The following is a 19,394-nucleotide window of genomic DNA, read 5'->3' on the forward strand; positions in this document are numbered from 1 at the left end:
CTGCACTCTTTTTACCCAGAAGACATCTGTGCTTCATTAAAATGTTGTGAAGTAACCTTACATCTTTAACCAGCACTTTCCTTACTTGAATAGAAATTCTCCAGACCAATAACTCTCAATCTATATTTTCCCAGAAAACCTTCTGAAGGTAGCTGACCTCATGCACAAGAGAAGTAAGATTTTGGATACTTTTTATATAGTGTGACAAGAGTACAATAATTACAGGTGAATTGCCAGTAACTCTCGAAAATCAACTCTAGCTTAAACTACTTTGGGCGCTTGGCAAACAGATTAGGTCTTGGAGCAATTTATGATCACATTACTGATGAAAATTCTGTCATCATTTGCTCATGCTGTTCCAACCATTTTGACTTACTTTCTACTGTGGGATATAAATAAAGAAGTTTTGAGAATGTTAATGCTGTTAATTTCCATATAATAAAAGTGGATGGGGTTAAGCACAGACTCTTCTGGAGCCATATTCTGCTATAAATAATTGTTTTCTGTTCCCTGGAAGAAATTTTCACTTTTGGATGAACTATTAAAAGCAGTATGTGTGTGTGTGTAGATAGTCGCATCCAATATATACTGGATGAGATTGTATAAACTGTATCTGTATCTGGTCTCGTATACAGTATATTCATGTATTTCCTTATATAGTCATGGTATGTGTGTGTAATTTTTTTATAATTGTCTCCAATGTTTTAGGATTGACACCAATCTATGAGATTACAGGTAAGAATGGGACACACAACACATAAACAAATCCAAAAGGAATTAAGGTTTTTGAAGAAAACATTCCAGGATTTTTCTCCATATAGTGGACTTCAATGGGAGCCAACAGGTTGTTGAAGGTCCAAATTGCAGTTTCATTGCAGCTTCAAATGGCTCTACACGATCCCAGCCGAGAGATAAGGGAATAAGGGTCTTATCTAGCAAAACAATCTGTCATTTTCTAAATAAATAAATAAAAAAATATAGTTTTTAACCCACAAATGCTTGTCTTGCACATGTGACGCAGCCAGAAGTACCGACCCAGTGTTTACAAAGCAAATGTGCAAAAAAAGTCAAACGCCCTTTACGAAAAAGTTAAAGCAACGATGTCGGACTATTCTGAGAAAATGAGATGGAGTTGTTTCGCCCTACCCTACCTTTTTGAACTGGAGTACACAGATGAAGAACTAACCATGCGTGACCTTTCTAACTGTATTACGTAATATGTGAAGACCTACGCATATCACAGAGCTAGTGCAACAGGAGCATTTGTGGTTAGAAAGTATACAGATTTTTATTTTAGTTAGTAAATGGCCAATCGTTTCACTAGATAAGACCTTTATTCCTCAGCTGGGATTGTGTAGAGTTCTTTGAAGCCTACTGTATGGAGAAAAATCATGGAATGTTTTCCTCAAAAACCTTAATATCTTTTGGACTGAAGAAAGAAAGACATGAACATCTTGGATGACATGGGGATGAGTAAATGATCAGAAAATGTTAATTCTGGAGTGAACTAATCCTTTATTTTGAATTTACTTGTTTCCAGAAACCTCATTAGATGAAGAACAGCAAGATGAAGATGAGGAAGATAAGCAATGTAATGCCTCTGTAACAAAGGAAGGTAAATATATCTACAAACAAAACTGTGTGCACTTCAAGATAAAAAGGTAACACTAGTTTAACACAGCATTTGTATGCTTAAAATTAAGTAGAGACTTTACAAAGCAAATTATAAGTTCAAAAAGATGTCCAACCTGATTTCCACATCCATCAGCTGATGTAACACAGTCTGATGTTTAATGATGGTATACTCTTAGTATTTTGATGTCACTACTAGTTCTTTTCCAGTATAGCCTGAAACAGTCTTTGAATCTTGCATTATGTCTCATCCAGTCACATTGATGATGACACAAGCTGATGATCGGTAGATCTTTGATGCCAGTATGTTGCTCGGGGCAGAATAAATTACACTACAGATGGCCTCCTGGCAGTCTAATGTTGCCATGGTTATGGAATTCTACAAGATACATTTTTAATAAATATTCTTACACTTACAGAGTCTAAAAAATCACATCAGCTCCAAGATCTGGCAGCAAAGGGCCACTGTGAACCGCCAAGTAGGTGACTATGTTTCCAGTCTCTCATTAATGAACTATCATGTAAAAGCAGATCAGAGGCAAAAACTATTCATTTGATGTGCTTGTCTCTATTTTCCATCTGCAGCATACCTGCATCATCGAAGCAACTTTTCATGTTCTGGTCATGAAGACGATGGGGAGCTTTAAAAGAGAAGTTCACTTCTAGAATCCACTTTCCTGATAATTTACTCCCAAGTCATCCAAGATGTTCATGTCTTCCTTTCTTCAGTCGAAATTAAGGTTTTTGAGGAAAGTACTCCAGGATTTTTCTCTGTATACAGTAGTCAACATTCGAAGTGGATCAAAAAAGTTCATCAAAATTTGTCCTAGGATAAGAACGGGTATTCTTTTTGGTTTTAGGACAAATTTGATGAAAGGTTTTGATCCACTTCGAATGTTGACTACTGTACAGTGGACTTCAATGGTTGAAGGTCCAAATTGCAGTTTCAATGCAGCTTCTACACAATCCCAGCCGAAGAATAAGGGTCTAATATAATAATATGATTGGTAATTTTTGAAGAAAAATACAAATTTATATACTTTTTAACCACAAATGCTCATCTTGCAATTATCAGGAAATGTTCATTCTTATTTACAACACGACATAGGCCAGTTATCTTCATCATGCTTTCTTCAGACAAAAACATCATGTTAAAGTGGCCATAACTGACATTATCATAACGTCCCAGATACTGGATTCAGGTCTGGAGAACTTGAGGGCCAGTCAATAACATCAATGCCTTTCAATGTCAATATCATCAAGAAACACCTTGGCCAAATGAAGTCTGGCATTGTCATGCACCATGAGGAACCCAGAGCCCACTGAACCAGCAGAAGGTCTGACAGTGACTCTGAGGACTTCATCTCTTTACCTAACAGCAGTATAGGAACTGTTGGCTAGCACATGGTCTGTGTGACCCTTCAAGGATACTGCTTCCCAGACCATCACTGACCCACGACCAAAACTGGTAATGCTGGATGATGTTGCAAGATGTTCCTCACAGCATCTTCAGACTCTTTCACATCGGTCACATGTGAACTTGGGGGGCATCAATGGTGAACCTGCCACGTATGGTGTTCTCTGGCAAATCCCAATCGAGCTGCATGGTTCACTATGAGCACAGGTCCCACTATAGGCCCTCATGCCACCCTAATCAAGTCTGTTTCTCATTGTCATACACCAGGAGGAACCTTAGAGAGTTTCCAATTTTGAATTTAACATTCTTCCTTGAAACAAAGATGCCATGCCGCCGAACCCCCTCATGGAAGAAGAAAGCAGTCGTGTTTACTGTGTTGATGAGCACTAAATGCTGGATTTTCAGTATGTGAAATATTTATAGTTCACTTAGACTCTTTAAAATATGTCCAAGAGTTTTGCACACCAGTCTGTTATTGTGGGAATTTTCCACACCCCTAAACATGACATGGTACTAAATAAAACATGATTGGTTACTTCACCCGTCAGTCATCTGGCCTCTTGGGTGGGCATTGGCCATTCAAAGTGGCCAAGGTTCCCAGACCTTCTGCTGTCAGTCTGAAGGTTTGGCTATGCCAGACTAGGCCCCCCCGTTTTTTAACCAGTCTCCTGGTATCTTCTCCATGCTCTTAAAAACTGTTTGGAGACACAAACCTTGTAACGGCACATTTGAATGAGCCATCCTGGAGGAGCTGGACTACTTTTTTAACCTGATTTGGTTGCAGGTACTGCCTCAGGTAGTGAGTACAAGAGACAAATCAGTCAGGAAGGATAAGGAGAGAGCAGCTGTCTGTGGCCACCACCTGCAAAACAATTCCCTTTTTTGGGGTTGTCTTGCTGTTGGCTCTCCAGACCTGTTGTCACTTTCATTTAGACCAAAGCAGGTGAAACTGATTTATAATCACTTATGTTTAATAATTGGAAAGATTGATATTCGCACACAAGTTCATCTTTTGTGCACTCATCTTCCAGCTTTCCATATATGCACTGGCCAACATTATTAACAGACAGAGATGTTGGTTTTATTGTGTTTTTAAAAGCTGTTTTGTAGAGTCTTTCCACAGATCTGCAATTCTGTTAACTACAGGAATATTAATCACAATATGGTTTTATGTCACTCACACATACTCAAGAAAGTCTGTTTTCCCAATGCTGAAATTTTTATGACTAGCCTGAAAACATAAACCACAGTTCATGGTTCTCCAATATCCATTTAGCAAGCAGAATGGCTACACTAATGTGATTTCTTAATTATAATAACACTAGTCTTAAGCTCCTGTGGCTATTAAAATAATACTCATGTTCCCATAATGCACTTTTTTATCTTCACTTCATCTTAAATACATAAATAAGCTTCTTTGTCAATGAGTACTTGTCCAATGAGCAACATGAGATCTGTAACTGGTACTGAGAATGTGAAAACATATTTTCACAACAGATGCTGAATAAAAAAAACACAGTACTGAGTATTTCAGTCTTTAGTTTCCTATTATTTATATTACAGATTATATTCTTGGTTTGTTTTATTCAAAACAAAAACTGGTAATGGTGTATGAGTGATTGATTAATTTAGGTGAATAACAGTGGCAGACTTCCAAATCTGCACAGGCAATTCAACACACCATTAATAATCTTCATTTTTTGGTACAGAAACTTAAAAAAGAAGAATGATATATAAGCAGCTTCCTAAATAAGTTAGGAGTTTCAATCTTATTTTCCTAATTATCTCAATGTAAGAGTCTATATATAGACTAGAATTGCACTTTTTGGTGTAAGCTCTCATATTGAAGCAACATACCTAAACATGAAACACAGATATACACAAACAGACAGAAACACACAAACAGAATAAGGGCACTACTCTGTGGATGCTGGTTCTGGGGCTGGCTTGGCCGCAGTTCTGCTGGTCTGGATGTGTGAGATCTGAAGAACAGGCAACAGCAGCTGGAATGCATTGTGAATGTAGGTAGTGCTATTACAACCCTGGGGAAACAAGACACATAGTGCAGTGATAAAGGGACATCATTATCATAACTGCAGTCATTATCATTATCATCATCAAGTCTCTTATCACAGTCTCCTCGTTTGTTAGCTGGACTTTAAAAAAAATGCAGCTTTACCTCAAGCACCACACTGTCCACTAGAGGATTTACTTCTTCTGCTTTTCTCTGACTCTACAGGGTCAAAAAAAAATAGAAAAACAAGTTCTAAACTTCAGCACAAAAATGTGAACTTTTTACCAAAAGCAACAGTATATGCATTCTATACATAATAGTGTAACAGTATATATATAAGTATATATACATTTCAATTAATGAAACTGATTTTTAATATTTTTAGTTAATGACAACAACACTGACTTGCAACAGCATTTTCAACCTATTTCCATAATTCATATGCTTTCATGCCCCCCCTCCCCTGATTTCAACTGAGGGGTACCCCTCCGATCTGATTTGTGCCACCTCAGATTCAATTTCACCCACTCCAAACCCCCAAAACTCAATTTTAACCATTTGATTTAGACGATTACCGGTATATTTAAACTCACTGCTAAATTCAAACATGCTTTTGCGGCTTGTCTGGCGCTAAGCCAGATAGACGCACTCAGTGCTTTTAGCCTCAGTCTTTTAAAATAATTACTAACAAAAAAGACATTTGTTAAAAACACTGATGTTTGTGAGTTTGTTAAATGCACTGGTGTGTAAAGAAAACTGCAATAATCCTTTCAGTTAAAATGTGACGATTATATTAAATGTGACGATTGCTCATATAGAATGATTTTTGGGTGACTTGACATGGCTGCCATAATTGCTCATTTGCGCTGCTCTTGGTCATTATGGAAATTACAAATGGATTATGTGATTGCAGTCTCATGCTAATTTGCCTATTTAGTAAATCTGGTCCTTAAAGGAGTAGTTCACTTTCAGAACAAAAATTTACAGATAATGTACTCACCCCCTTGTCATCTAAGATGTTCATGTCTTTCTTTCTTCAGTCATAAAGAAATTATGTTTTTTGAGGAAAATAATGAACTTCTATGGTGCCCCTGAGTTTTAACTTCCAAAATGCAGATTAAATGCAGCTTTAAAGGGCTCTAAATGATCCCAGCCAAGGAAGAAGGGTTTTATCTAGCGAAATGATTGATTATTTCTAAAAACATTTACAATTTATATACTTTTTAATCTCTACACAGAGTACACACAGAGCTAGACAGATGAGCATTTGGTTAAAAAGTATATAAATTGTTTTTTTTTGTTTTTTTTTTAGAAAATAACCGATCATTTTGCTAGATAAGACCCTTCTTTCCTTGGCTCTGATTGTTCAGAGCCATTTAAAGCTGCATTTTCGAAGTTCAAACTCGAGGGCACCATAAAAAAGCCCATTATATGAAGAGAAATCCTGAAATGTTTTCCTCAAAAAACATAATTTCCTTAAGACTGAAGAAAGAAAGACATGAATATCTTGGATGACAAGGGGGTGAGTACATTATCTGTAAATTTTTGTTCTGAAAGTGAACTACTCCTGTAAAGGCATAGTTCACCCAAATATCTAAATTCTGTGATTGATTACTCACCCTCATGTCGTTTTAAACCCTTAAGTAAGATATTTTTGATGAAATTCAAGAGCTTTTTGACCCTGCATAGACGGCAACTCAACTGAAACATTCAAGGCCCAGAAAGGTAGTAAGGACATTGTTAAAATAGTCCATGTGACATCAGTGGTTCAACTGTAATGTTATGAAGCTGCGAGAATACTTTTTGTGTACAAAGAAAACAAAAATAAGAACTTAATTGAACAATTTCTTCTCCTCTATGTCAGTCTTCACCACACGTTCATGAGAGAACTTATGCGTCGTAGTACTCCTGCATGGCAGAGACTGATATTGTAGAATAAAGTTGTTATTTTTGTTTTCTCTGCACACAAAAATGATTCCCGTTGCTTCATAAAATTAAGGTCGAACCACAGATGTCACATGGACTATTTTAACAATGTCCTTACTACCTTTCTGGGCCTTGAACGTGTCAGTTGCGTAGCTGTTTATGCAGTGTCAGAAAGCTCTCGAATTTCATCAAAATTTCTGTTCCAAAGATTTTGGAACAACATGAGGGTGAGTAATTAATGACAGAATTTTCATTTTTGGTTGAACTATCCCTTTAAAGGAACACTCCACTTTTTTTGGAAATAGGCTCATTCTCCAACTCCCCCAGAGTTAATAAGTTGATTTTTACCGTTTTGAAATCCATTCAGCCGTTCTCCTGTTCTGGCGATATCACTTTTAGCATAGCTTAGCATAGATCATTGAATCCTATTAGACCAGGGGTTTTCAAACCTGTCCTGGAGCCTCCCCTGCCCTGCACATTTTGCTTGTCTCTCTCATCTAATACACCTGATTCAAATCATCAGCTCATTAGTAGAGACTGCAAGACCTGAATTGGGTGTGCCTAATAAGGGAGACATACAAAATGTGCAGGGCAGGGGAGGCTCCAGGACAGGTTTGAAAACCCCTGTATTAGACCAATAGCATCACGTTCAAAAATGACCAACAAGTTTCCATATTTGTTGTATTTAAAACTTGACTCTTCTGTAGTTATATTGTGTACTAAGACCGGTGGAAATGCAAAGCTGCGAGTTTCTAGGCCGATAAGATTAGGAACTACACTTCCATTCCGGCGTAATAGTCAAGGAAGTTTGCTGCCGTAATATGGCCGAAGCAAGCGGAGTATTATCAGAAATGAGTTCCCAGCTAGTTTAGCATTTGCACATGTGCTGCGTGGTATTACTGCTCCTGCTACAGCCTTATTACGGCAGCAAACTTCCTTGACTATTACGCCGGAATGGGAGTGTAGTTCCTAATCTTATCAGCCTAGAAAATTGAAGCTTTGCATTTCCACCGGTCTTAGTACACGATATAACTACAGAAGAGTCAAGTTTTAAATAGGACAAATACCGAAACTCGTTGGTCATTTTTGAACGTGATGCTATTGGTCTAATAGGATTCAATGATCTATGCTAAGCTATGCTAAAAGTGATATTGCCAGAACAGGAGAACGGCTGAATGGATTTCAAAACGGTAAAACTCAACTTATTAGCTCGGGGGGAGTTGGAGAATGAGCCTATTTCCAAAAAAAGTGGAGTGTTCCTTTAAGATTCAACAAAATCAAAACAATACAACAGAAATGCTCCCAAACCACAAGATGGCAGTGTTGACCTGACCTACAAAATAAAGTGTTTTTGTAAATTCTTACAAACATCAGATGCATGTTAGTTAAGGTAACTTAAAATGTAGATGCGCTGGAAAAGCATGCATACACTATTGTCAAATTTTGAACTTAATTTTGTTTTGACAAACTTTTGTTTGTTCTGCAAATTTTGTGTTATGCCACAGTGGATACATTTTCAACAAGGAAATAAAATACAAGTTGGGACATTAAATAAGGAATTTATTGGTTCATGAAATGTGACAGGTGTTTGGATTGCTAAAAAATGAAAGCGCTTGGTGATGTTATCTGAAAAAGCAAAGTCAGAGGCTGAGCTATGAGTTATTCAATTTTGATAAAAGATGAAGACAAATGTTTGTTTTCGTTGCAATAGCATCAACTGGTACATCATTCATAATCATAATAAGACTATGAACGTGCATTAAGAAATTAAATATGGTCAGTTATGTCATTAATTATGCCATGAGCTCAGGTCAGTCAGACTCACCCCTACAGCCAGTAATGTGTCCGAGAACTTTTGGGCCAGGCATCTGACTTCCTTACACATGGCACTGGTTAACCTGAGCATACACAACAGTCACTTAACAGCTAATAAAAAGATTTCTTTAATAGTATCCTATGGAAATGGCTGAGGAACTCACCTGACCAGTATACTGGCCTGTTGGCAGGCTGGCTTCTCCAGCTCTTGTCCGTGTAAAATCAACTCGGCCACTTTGTGTAGCTGTTCTATACTACGAGCGGTCACTTCAGCAAGACTGCCCACTGATGACAGATATATCTTCTACATACACAAACATACACAGAATATTAGAATAATTTCTGAAGGATCATATGACACTAAGACTAGAATTATGGCTACTGATAATTCAGCTTTGCCATCACAGGAATAAATTACATTTTAAAATACACTACCAAGCCTGCATTACAAAAGCTTTTTATTTCAGATAAATCCTGATCTTTGGATCTTTCTATTCATCAAAGAAAAAAAAAATACTCAACTCTGTTTAAATATTAATGATAATAAAAAAATGTTTCTTGAACACCAAATCAGCATATTAAAATGATTTCTGAAGGATCATGTGACACTGAAGACTGGAGTAATGATGCTGAAAATTTAGCTTTGATCACAGGAATAAATTACATCTCAAAATAGAAAACAGTTCATTTAAATAGTAAAAATATTTCAAAATTTTTATGTTTTTGCGGTACGATCAAATAAATGCAGGCTTGGTGAGCAGAAGAGACTTCTTTAAAAAACATCAATCTTACTGTTCAAAAACTTTTGACTGTTAGTGTATATTTTAATACAAATGTTTTTTAGATTGTAATACATTTTCACAATATTACTGTTTTTACTGTATTTTTAATCAAATGAATACAGCCTTGATGAGCATACAATTCTTTTAAAAACATTTAAAAAATCCTGTAATTATTGCAAATGGTATTTTGGTATTAATACAGTACTGTTATCCTTTTACAATTGTATTTCAAATCAATGCTTTTTAAAATTCTATATATCATTCATATATATATATATATATATATATATATATATATATAAAGACATTATTTAGATATTTCTCACCTCAACAGCATCTGAGTTTCTGTCCTTTGCATTATTTTCCTCATTCTCTCCCTCTTCTCCCTTCTCTTTCTTTTCTTCTTCTTTGGTTTCTTCCTTTTCTGGAGCAGCGCATGTGGTGGAGCTTTCTTCCTTTAATTCCTCTGTTACATTCTTGACATCTTCCTGGGATTGCTCCACTTCTCGCACCCAGTCATGAGCTTTTATACGGGCCTGCAGGGCACACGGTATGATTAGTGTTTGTGCTTGTGAATAGCATATGTATGTTTGTGTGCTGGAGAGAGTAAGTACACATTTGTGTTGCATGTGGATATGCAGTATGTGTGTGTGTATAAGTGCGGCTGTACTTTGTTCAGTTTGTCTGGAGTTGCTGCAACATGGAGCTCAAAGAGTAGCTCAGTAAGAACACTGACAAACTCCTCTCCATCAGCAGCTGAAACACACAGATCACGTACATTTAATACCCAAGGGCAAAAATGTGGAGGACTGAAATATTTATAGTGCTCTGGCTGAGTCGCCTGTCATATCAAATCAATGTTTGTTCATTGAGATTTGCTAATATTAGGTTTTCCAATAGTTGGTAATTTCAACCAGAATGTAGACCATGTAGATTATTATATAATTAATAATTGTAACTCAAAATCTGTGATTGGATTTTAAAAATAAAAAATTGTGAGTGTGACCATTTACCCTGATTAATCTGCATCAGTGCATAAATTGTAATACAGATTTATCAAGCACAGGATTTTGATTGTGGTCCGGATTTGACTGTGATTTTGATTTGTCTACTTATGTTTTGGCATTTAAAGACTCACAGAGAGGAGTGGAACACTGAATTTGTGAATAAAGTTCACCGTTTTCCCCTGAGGCAGCATCAGGTTCCTCCTCCTCATGAGCGATGAAGATCTCTTTAATTACAATTAGTGCCGCCTTCATAACTTCCAAATCTTCCTCCTCCAAAGTGGACAAGAATTCCTGCACCTTAAATTGAAAGAGAAACATATTAGACATGCACCATTTATTTGATCCAAAATAACTTTACACTTTTTTACACTTTATTTTTTGTCAAATGTATTCATGTGATGGAACTTGGACATGATTTGTCACATGATTCTACAGAAATCATTCTAATATGCTGATTTGGTGCTCAAGATCAAGTTTAACAAATGTAGTCTTTGCTGTCACTTTTGATCAATTTAATGTATCCTTGCTGAAAAAAAATTATATTTAAAAAAATACTTGACCACAAACTATGGATTGTGTATGCTAGTTTGATGTAGGGTTGTGCAATATTGACAAAAATTTTTAATTATTTAATTAAATTTTTAATTAAACTTGTAAATTGTTTTTATGCTGGTACCTTGGCTGGTTTAGGCCTGTCATGGATAAATAAATATGACACTAAAACCACCAGTAAATGGAGGGAAGTTCCTAATGAGTGATTCATTGAAGCATTCATTCAAAAAATTCATTCAAATCGGATAATTCTTTTAAAATAACGAAGCAAGGCCCTGTCCCAAATTGTACCCTAAACCACTGCAATCTTCCACACTTTGCGATTCCACACTTTCGTTCGATAATGCCGCTTTTAGCGCAAGTGCAAATGAAATGTGCCATTTGCAAAAGGCCCAAGTGGCTGTCTTTATACATCATTGAATCATTGACTCAAATGATTCATTCAAATACAGATTCATTCAGGAAAAAAACGCTGCTGCTCTGAGATGCACAAATGGTCTACTCCATCTTTGTTTGGAACGATTTTCATTTGCGAAACATAAAATACAGACAATATTTAGAAAAAAGGCCAGCACTCATTTTAGTGTGATATTGCTTAACTACATCGTATTTCAGAAAAATAAAAAACAAAAACCCATACAATTTATGTAGGAATTAGTCTTAGACAAAAATGTATTTCTGATGACATTAGTATTTCAGCTGGTTTTTACATTAGTAAAAGGTATTATAGATAAATGTAGATGGTATGTGTTACTAACCCTCCCTTCGCTCTCATTGGAAAGTATCTCCAGTGCCTCAAGATGAGACAAGCCTTGGTAGTCATCAAACAAGATCCCATAGTGGGCGGTTGGTTCTGTGACCATCTGACTGCTCAGTCTCTCTCTTTCTTTCTCCTTTGCTTCTTTTAACATCTGCAGACAGAAGCACATACAGCAGATAAGTTCCACACAAACATACACTGAAAATATAGTAGGGGTGGGAGAAAAAAATCGATTCACCTAACTATCGCAATTGGTTTACCTCAGAATTGTCCGAACTCAAAACAGCTTTAATTGGGAGCCAAGTTGATTTTGCAACACTGTTACTGAACAGTGCTGCGAGATCCAGTAAGAAGTGTTTGAATCATAGGTTTGAATTCCCCGCACAATGAAAACGGTTGCTGCAAGATCTAGTGAGAATCAATCGAATTCTGGCCAGAATTCTCTGTTATAAACAGCGCTGATTTACGTCAGAAAACCAGTATTAAATCTAACTATAACCATGGTGTTGTGGTAGAAATAATAACACATTATTCATTTCAGGGTTTGTCCAACCTTTGAGAGAGAAATTCAAGCACGTTTTTAATGACTTTCCAGCATTTAACATAACTATTTCCAGCACTTTAAAGCTGTAAAATGATCCAATTTAAATGTTATTTTTATTTCAAAATTCTTTATTAGATTTTCTGCATGGAATATCAACTCAACAAATTGCAACATTTATCTTACAATTATCCTTCCATGTTATTACTAATACTACCCCAAAAACACTTCCCTCCCTATAACAGCCTATAACTTCCCATTGAGAAATGAAATGCATAAAAAGACAGAGGCAAAAGTAAAATATTAAAGTTAATTAAAAAAAAAGAGAATTAAAATAAATATGTAAAAAAAAAAAATAATAATAATAATAATAATAATAATAATAATAAATTAATAAATTACATGAGTAGAAAAATATGTATTTATATGTTTCAGTTTAAGTATCAAGAGAGTTAGCCAGCAGATAATCTAAAAAGGGGCGCCACACCTTGTCAAAGGTCTTTAAAGAACCAGTAAGTGAGAGTCTATTTTTTTCTAATTTAATGCAAGTAAACACTTCTTTTAGCCATGTATCAAAATATTTAAAAGGATGAGACGTCTTGCTAGTAAAGTAGTAAAAGCTAAAGCCCTTTGGACCATTACTGAAATGAATGTTATTTTTAATGGGATGACCAAAATATACTTTGCAGTAAACAAAGTAAAATTTGTTTTGCCAGGAAAACATGACTAAACATGCCTAAAATGGTTTGCAAGTTTTATTATATTTCAGAAAGTATTTTTTCTACTCATTTTGTTGAACATTTGAATCAGAAGACTTGTGTATTGTCCCAGCCCTAGTAGCAATTCTGAATCGCAATACTTGTAGAATCGAAATTCTTAAAAAATAAAATTAAATAAAAAATCGCAATACATATAGTAATGGCACCCAAGTATCGTGATAGTATTGAATCGGGAGGTAGGTGTATCGTCCCATCCCTAAAATATAGCAGAATTTTTCAACAAAACCACTGCATCTTTTAGTACTGGGGTGCCTATACTCTGCCCTGTAGGGCCGATGTCCTGCAGAGTTTAGCTCCAACTTGCCTCAACACACCTTGTAACCTACTGTGCATTAAAAACCACACGAAGCCGGTTACCATTAACAAAAAGGGTTGTTATTAAAAAGGAAGAAACAACAAAAGAACGATTAGGAGGAGGATTCCTCACGCATATACACTTGAGCGCCGTGCAAGGGAAATTCCCCGAAAACCCCCGAGCCTTAAAGGGGCAGACACCCAGACCGTTACAACCTGCCTGGAGGTTTCTAGCATGCCTAGTAAGAGTTTTATTAGCTGGTTCAGGTTTTTTTTAAATAGGGTTGGAGGTAAACTGCAGGACACCGGCCCTACAGGACCGAGTTTGGGCACCCCTGTTCTAGTATCTGAGGTAAGACGGTTGTAAGCACACCACTGGGAAAAAACACCCAATAATAATAGTGAGAAATGTTATTTGAGCATTTGTTAACCATCTTACCTGAGACAGAGAGACTGTTCTCTGCATAAGTATTTTGGTCTTTTTAAAACCTGGGTCACTCTCTGCTAAGACATTCATGGTCTTCTTTCCAATGAACTCCAAAGCATCAAGACCTCCTGTTATTACTGACTTTCCCTGATAAAATGAAAAAGAAAAATAATAATGAACATGATAATTTTCCTATGAAGGAGGGACAAGAAAGATGTATTCACCTTAGGTTATTCAATCACAGGCGGTCAGCCGAGACTTATTACTATCTCCAGATTTCATCAAGTGAAGCGGCTGATTTTGTTACATCTCAGTGATCATGGTAAATCATGGTAGGGTAATGATGTGTGTTACGCATGTGCAGACTCACAGTGTTCTGAACAGCACTGCTGATGGTTGACAGTACTCCTCTATGTCCCTCTTCTGAATGAACGTGTTCTGCCGTTTCTGTCCCACAATGCTCATGGGCTTCTTCTGCCTCCTCACATGTTGAGCTCTGACGGATTCGTAATGCCACACCTGCTTTCTCTTTAACAGAGCTTAACCCTTGACCTATGGACAATCAAAGGATGGAAATACATTTCACTTTAGGACTGCGTTTATCCTGCACAGAACAGATATTGACAGATAGTGTGATTTATTGTCCCAATAGTTTACATTCTCACAACTGTGCTCACAATAATATCTACTAAGACACATTGAGCTGACAAAAACACTTTTTGCATTTAGAAGGTAGCTCTTTAGTATTATGCCTCACATGTGTTTTCATATGATTAGAAAGTAGTACTTAATCTGTATGCAATTAGTTCATTCAAATAATACCATGTATAATGTGCTGTAAGTCATCACAGAAACTTGTGTCTGTTTTTTGTCTCTCTCACACACAAATAAATTAAAAACTAATTAAAAAAGAAAGTGTGCATACAACAATAAACTTTAAATCACTTAATCTTTCCTCTGACTGCATGAATAACAAAACTGATCATTGGAGACCATTGCAAAATTAAAAAAAATACTCTACTGTTCAAAAGTTTGGGATCCGTAAGATTTTGAATGTTTTTTAAAGGAGTCTTTTCTGCTCATCAAGGCTGCATTTATTTGATTAAAAATACAGAAAATATTATTGCCATTTAAAATAGTGTTTTTTTATTGGAATATACTTTAAAATAGAATTTATTTCTGTGATGCAAAGCTGAATTTTCAGCATCATTACGCCAGTCTTTAGTGTAACATGATCCTTCAGAAATCATTGTAATATGCTGATTTATTATCAGTGTTGGAAATAATTGTGCTGCTAATATTTTTGGAACCTGTGAATTTTTTTTTCAGGATTCTTTGATTAATAAAACATTTAAATGAATAGCATTTATTTGAAATAGAAATCTTTTCTAACAATATATATGCTACAGTTCAAAGTTTGGGGTCAGTCATTTTTTTCTTTCTTTCTTTCTTTAAAAGAAATTCATATTTTTATTCAGCAAGAATGTGTTAAATTGATAAAAAATTATAGTAAAGACTTATATTGTTAGAAAAGATTTCTATTTTTAATAAATTCTCCTCTTTTTAACATTTTATTCATTAAAGAGTCCTGAAAAAAGTATCACAAGTTCCAAAAAATATTAAACAGCAATGTCTCCAACATTGATAAATTATTAGAATGATTTCTGAAGGAACATGAGAACACTGAGTAACGGCTGATGAAAATTCAGCTTTGCATCACAGAAATAAATTATATTTTATTTTAAATTGCAATAATATTTCATAATATTACTTTTTTGTCCTGTATTTTTGATCAAATATGACCCTAAACATTTTAAATTTAGAAACTTGGTGGTCAAGTGCCTCAAAGTGGATGAGAAAAAATTAGATCTTATATGAATTTTGGCTGTTTACATGCATGCAACAAAATCTGATCTATACTAGATCAACATCTGAAATGTCAAAATGTGCATTGCTGAGAGATTCAGACAAACAGATATAGATAAATAGATAGAAAAACTTCAACAAACATGTATTTTGTGTTTTGTCTGATTAGTGTGTTACCCCTGTCAGCATCTGTTGGCATTGGTCAGGGTTTGTTTAACATGTTAACATGTTCATGTCAGCGTTTGTCAGTGTCTGTTGGTGCTGTGTGAACATGACAGCTATTTTTCATCAAATTCTAAACCCAATGGCCAACTTGTTTGTTGGTGTTTGTCTGTGCAGTGTGAATTGGCCTTAACAGTTAACTGTGGAAGGATCTACTGTATGGTTTATTATTGCAACCTCAATGTAGCAGGTTGCTATGGTGACTTACCCACAGTGGATGTAGCAGTGGTCAGAAGTGACTTCCCCCAGGAACCCCAACTACTCCAGCCTTTAGATTTAGACTCATCCAGGGGCTGATAACACACATCCACACAGGCGAAAAGCAACCACAAAATACACAAAAAATAGCGTTATAGATTTTGTAACATTGCACAAACACAAATCAACCCTATTAAATGTACCTCTGTTCCCTGTGCATCTTCCTGTGTAGCTTCTGGATCCAAGCTCACTGTATCCACACATTCAGTCATCTGACCCTCAGGTTTTTCTTCTGATGGGTGAACCTGCTTGTCTTCAACATCTTTGGTTGCACTGTGCTTTTCTGCAGCCGCATTGGTCAAGTCAGGGGCAGATGTGTCTAGTGAGAGTTGTGATACAGATGGGACCTCACCTGTATTAGCTGCAGCTATAGTGCCTGTTTCATCAGAGGCGTCTGCATCAGTCGGGTGGAGGGAAGGGGGAGATTTTGTAATGAGGTCTTCCACGGTCTCATCTTGCGACATGGTGCTCTGATAAAAAAAATAGATAAACAAAGTGTAATGAGAGGCCATGTAAACAGCTGGCCACGACTGACAACAAACGTCTGACTAAACACTCTATGACTAAGGTTTGCAAAATAACTGGAAATTGATCACTGACACTAGGAACAACACCACAAGCACAGTGAAAAGAAAAATGATGTTGCTCTTCTGAAATATCAAGTCATATTATAAAATATGTTACTCAGAGACTAATTTAAAAAAAAATGCAGATATAAGTTGGCTTGTGTTGTGCATACACAATAACTGGGGATTATTTAGGAGACTAATGCTAATGGGTTGGTAATATAATTTCTATAATAATTTGGAATCAATCCTAAAACGATCAAGAACAATTTGCTGAGATCTTCCTGGATAACTGAAATTCAGATTTTTGTTTTAATCTAGCATAATCTTATTTAAATCTTAGTGGTTTATTATATTTTTTATCGATTGCGTCTAAATTATGCCAGGAATTACATTAGGATGACTTGGAATTATGGTATTTCAGTGAGAAAGATTTGCAGTCAGGTTGGTCAAATACACTATAGCTTTAAACATAATGTGAATACACACATACGTTTGCATGTAAGGCATCATATTTTGTTTTTATTCTAATCGTGTCAAATGTTTTGTGTCAAGGTTGGTTTTAGATCTGGGTTTAACAGCTGTCATTATCTTGTATAAAACCCACGCTTCTGCGATATACAGTTAAGGTCAAAATTTAAACACACACCTTGCAGAATCTGCAAAATGTTAATTATTTTACCAACATAAAAGGGATTATACCAAATGCATGTTGTTGTTTTTATTTAGTGCTGACTTGAAAAAGATATTTCACATAAAAGATACAAAGAGAGGAAATAATAGTTACATTTATAAAAATGACCCTGTTCAAAAGTTTACATACACTTGATTCTTAAAACTGCTGCTAAATAAAAGATCCACTTTTTTTTTTTTTTTTTTTTTTTTTAAGTAATAGTTGTTCATGAGTTAAACTGCAGGTCCCACAAATTCTGTGGTTTTTCTGCATTTTTGTGTATTTTAACCCTTTCCAACAATGACTGTACGATTTTGGCATCCATCTTTCCACACTGAGGACAACTGAGGGACTCATATGCAACTATTACAGAAGATTCAAATGCTCACTGATGCTCCAGAAGGAAAACAATGCATTAAGAGCCAGGGGTGTAAACTTTTGAACAGAATGAAGATGTGTAAATTTTTCTTATTTTACCAAAATATCATATTTATTTTCATTTAGTACTGGCCTTCAGAAGCTACAGAAGATACTTACATGTTTCCCAGAAGACAAAATAAGGTAAATTTACCCCGATCTTCAAATTCAAAAGTTTTCACCCCCGACTCTTATTGAATTGTTTTTCCTTCTGGAGCATTAGTGAGCGTTTGAACCTTCTGTTATAGTTGCATATGAGTCTCTCAGTTGTCCTCAGTGTGAAAAGATGGATCTTAAAATCATACAGCCATGGTTGGAAAGGGTTCAAATTCACAAAAATGCTGAAAAACCACAGAATTTGTGGGACCTAAAGGATTTTTTTTCTGTAGAACAGTGGTCAGTTTAACTGTGGATAATACAGGTAACAACACAGTATTAAGAATGAAGTGTATTTAAACTTTTGAACGGGGTCATTTGTATAAATTCCACCATTTTCAGTTCAGTACTAAATAAAAAATGCAGTTTGCGTGTTTGCAAACTGCAGATTCTGCAAGGTATATGTAAACTTTTGACTTCAACTGTATTATTAATATATTGTATTAATACGTATCTTTAATACAATACAGTTAAAGCAATTTGTATGTGTACGTGTGTGTGAATAGAAAAGCATTATCACAGAGCTGCATTCACACAGAGTCCCAGCGCTGTCCCTGAATGGTGCCACACTGTCAAACGCCTTTGTTTGATGCGGATTGCAGCGCCATCTAGCGGATGTTTTACACACTCACAACTACATTCAAACTTTATTTGTAAATAGACGTCCAGTGCATGAATACACATATACACAAACTATGTAACGCAGAATATAAACCACAAGTTACACGTTACAGTTTCTATACAATGAACTGCATGCAGTTTTATGATGTCTCAAAGACTGTTTTTATACTAACGTTAGCTGAAATCAAACGCCCATGTTTGGTGACAAATCGTTTATTCGTTTCCCCGCTATATTGACTTTCCTTTACAGAATCTTATTTATTTGAGAATGTTAAAGTAATTTAAATACAACGTTACTCTGCGAGCACTTCAACAAACGAATTTAAATGAACCACCATTAGATGTAAAAGAATAACAACAAAAGCGACAAATGAAAGTAGTCTCCTCTACGGGATAAACATGCAAAATACACATAGGCAAAATGAACACAAGCGTTATTTCTTCTGAAATAAGTTAAGTTAATTCATAGGCTCATCCCTTCTTACCAGTTCTGCTGACAGCCGCGCTCCCGCAACCCTTCCGCTCGAGCTCGCGCCACGTCGGCAGCAGGGTCGCGTGCGGCTCTGGATAGTGACGTCATCTGAACTTTTAGCACTTTGGAGACAGGGATATAAATAAGTGAGCAAATTCCTGTCACATTTTGCTTATAAATTCTTGTCAAATGCTATA

General features: G+C 35.9%; 1 protein-coding gene across 2 annotated transcripts; it reads right to left on the reverse strand.

Moving 5' to 3' along the window:
• Nucleotides 1–4,613: 4,613 nt before the first annotated feature.
• Nucleotides 4,614–19,343, reverse strand: fam114a1 (family with sequence similarity 114 member A1). Of its 2 annotated transcripts, none has more exons than XM_073842011.1 (13): nucleotides 19,211–19,343; nucleotides 16,436–16,762; nucleotides 16,243–16,327; nucleotides 14,317–14,498; nucleotides 13,959–14,093; nucleotides 11,904–12,056; nucleotides 10,764–10,890; nucleotides 10,257–10,342; nucleotides 9,913–10,122; nucleotides 8,969–9,108; nucleotides 8,815–8,887; nucleotides 5,229–5,282; nucleotides 4,614–5,091 (listed from the first exon to the last, which is right to left on the reverse strand). In XM_073842011.1, the coding sequence occupies exons 2-13, from the start codon at nucleotides 16,754–16,756 to the stop codon at nucleotides 4,966–4,968; spliced, it is 1,692 nt and encodes a 563-aa protein (XP_073698112.1). In that variant the 5' UTR covers nucleotides 16,757–16,762; nucleotides 19,211–19,343; the 3' UTR covers nucleotides 4,614–4,965. The 2 variants fall into 2 exon arrangements, with proteins under 2 accessions (XP_073698112.1, XP_073698111.1); XM_073842010.1 differs by having other exon boundaries at nucleotides 10,725–10,890.
• Nucleotides 19,344–19,394: the final 51 nt, after the last annotated feature.

Source organism: Garra rufa, chromosome 6 (genome assembly GCF_049309525.1).
Source record: "Garra rufa chromosome 6, GarRuf1.0, whole genome shotgun sequence".
NCBI lineage: Eukaryota > Metazoa > Chordata > Actinopteri > Cypriniformes > Cyprinidae > Garra > Garra rufa.

Coding starts and splice junctions, on each gene's coding strand:
- fam114a1 (XM_073842010.1), bottom strand. CDS start 16,756: ATGTCGCAAGATGAGACCGTGGAAGACCTCATTACAAAATCTCCCCCT. Junction 5,283..8,814: donor ACACATTACTGGCTGTAGGG/GTGAGTCTGACT, acceptor TTGACCCTGTAG/AGTCAGAGAAAAGCAGAAGA. Junction 5,092..5,228: donor TGGACAGTGTGGTGCTTGAG/GTAAAGCTGCAT, acceptor TTGTTTCCCCAG/GGTTGTAATAGCACTACCTA.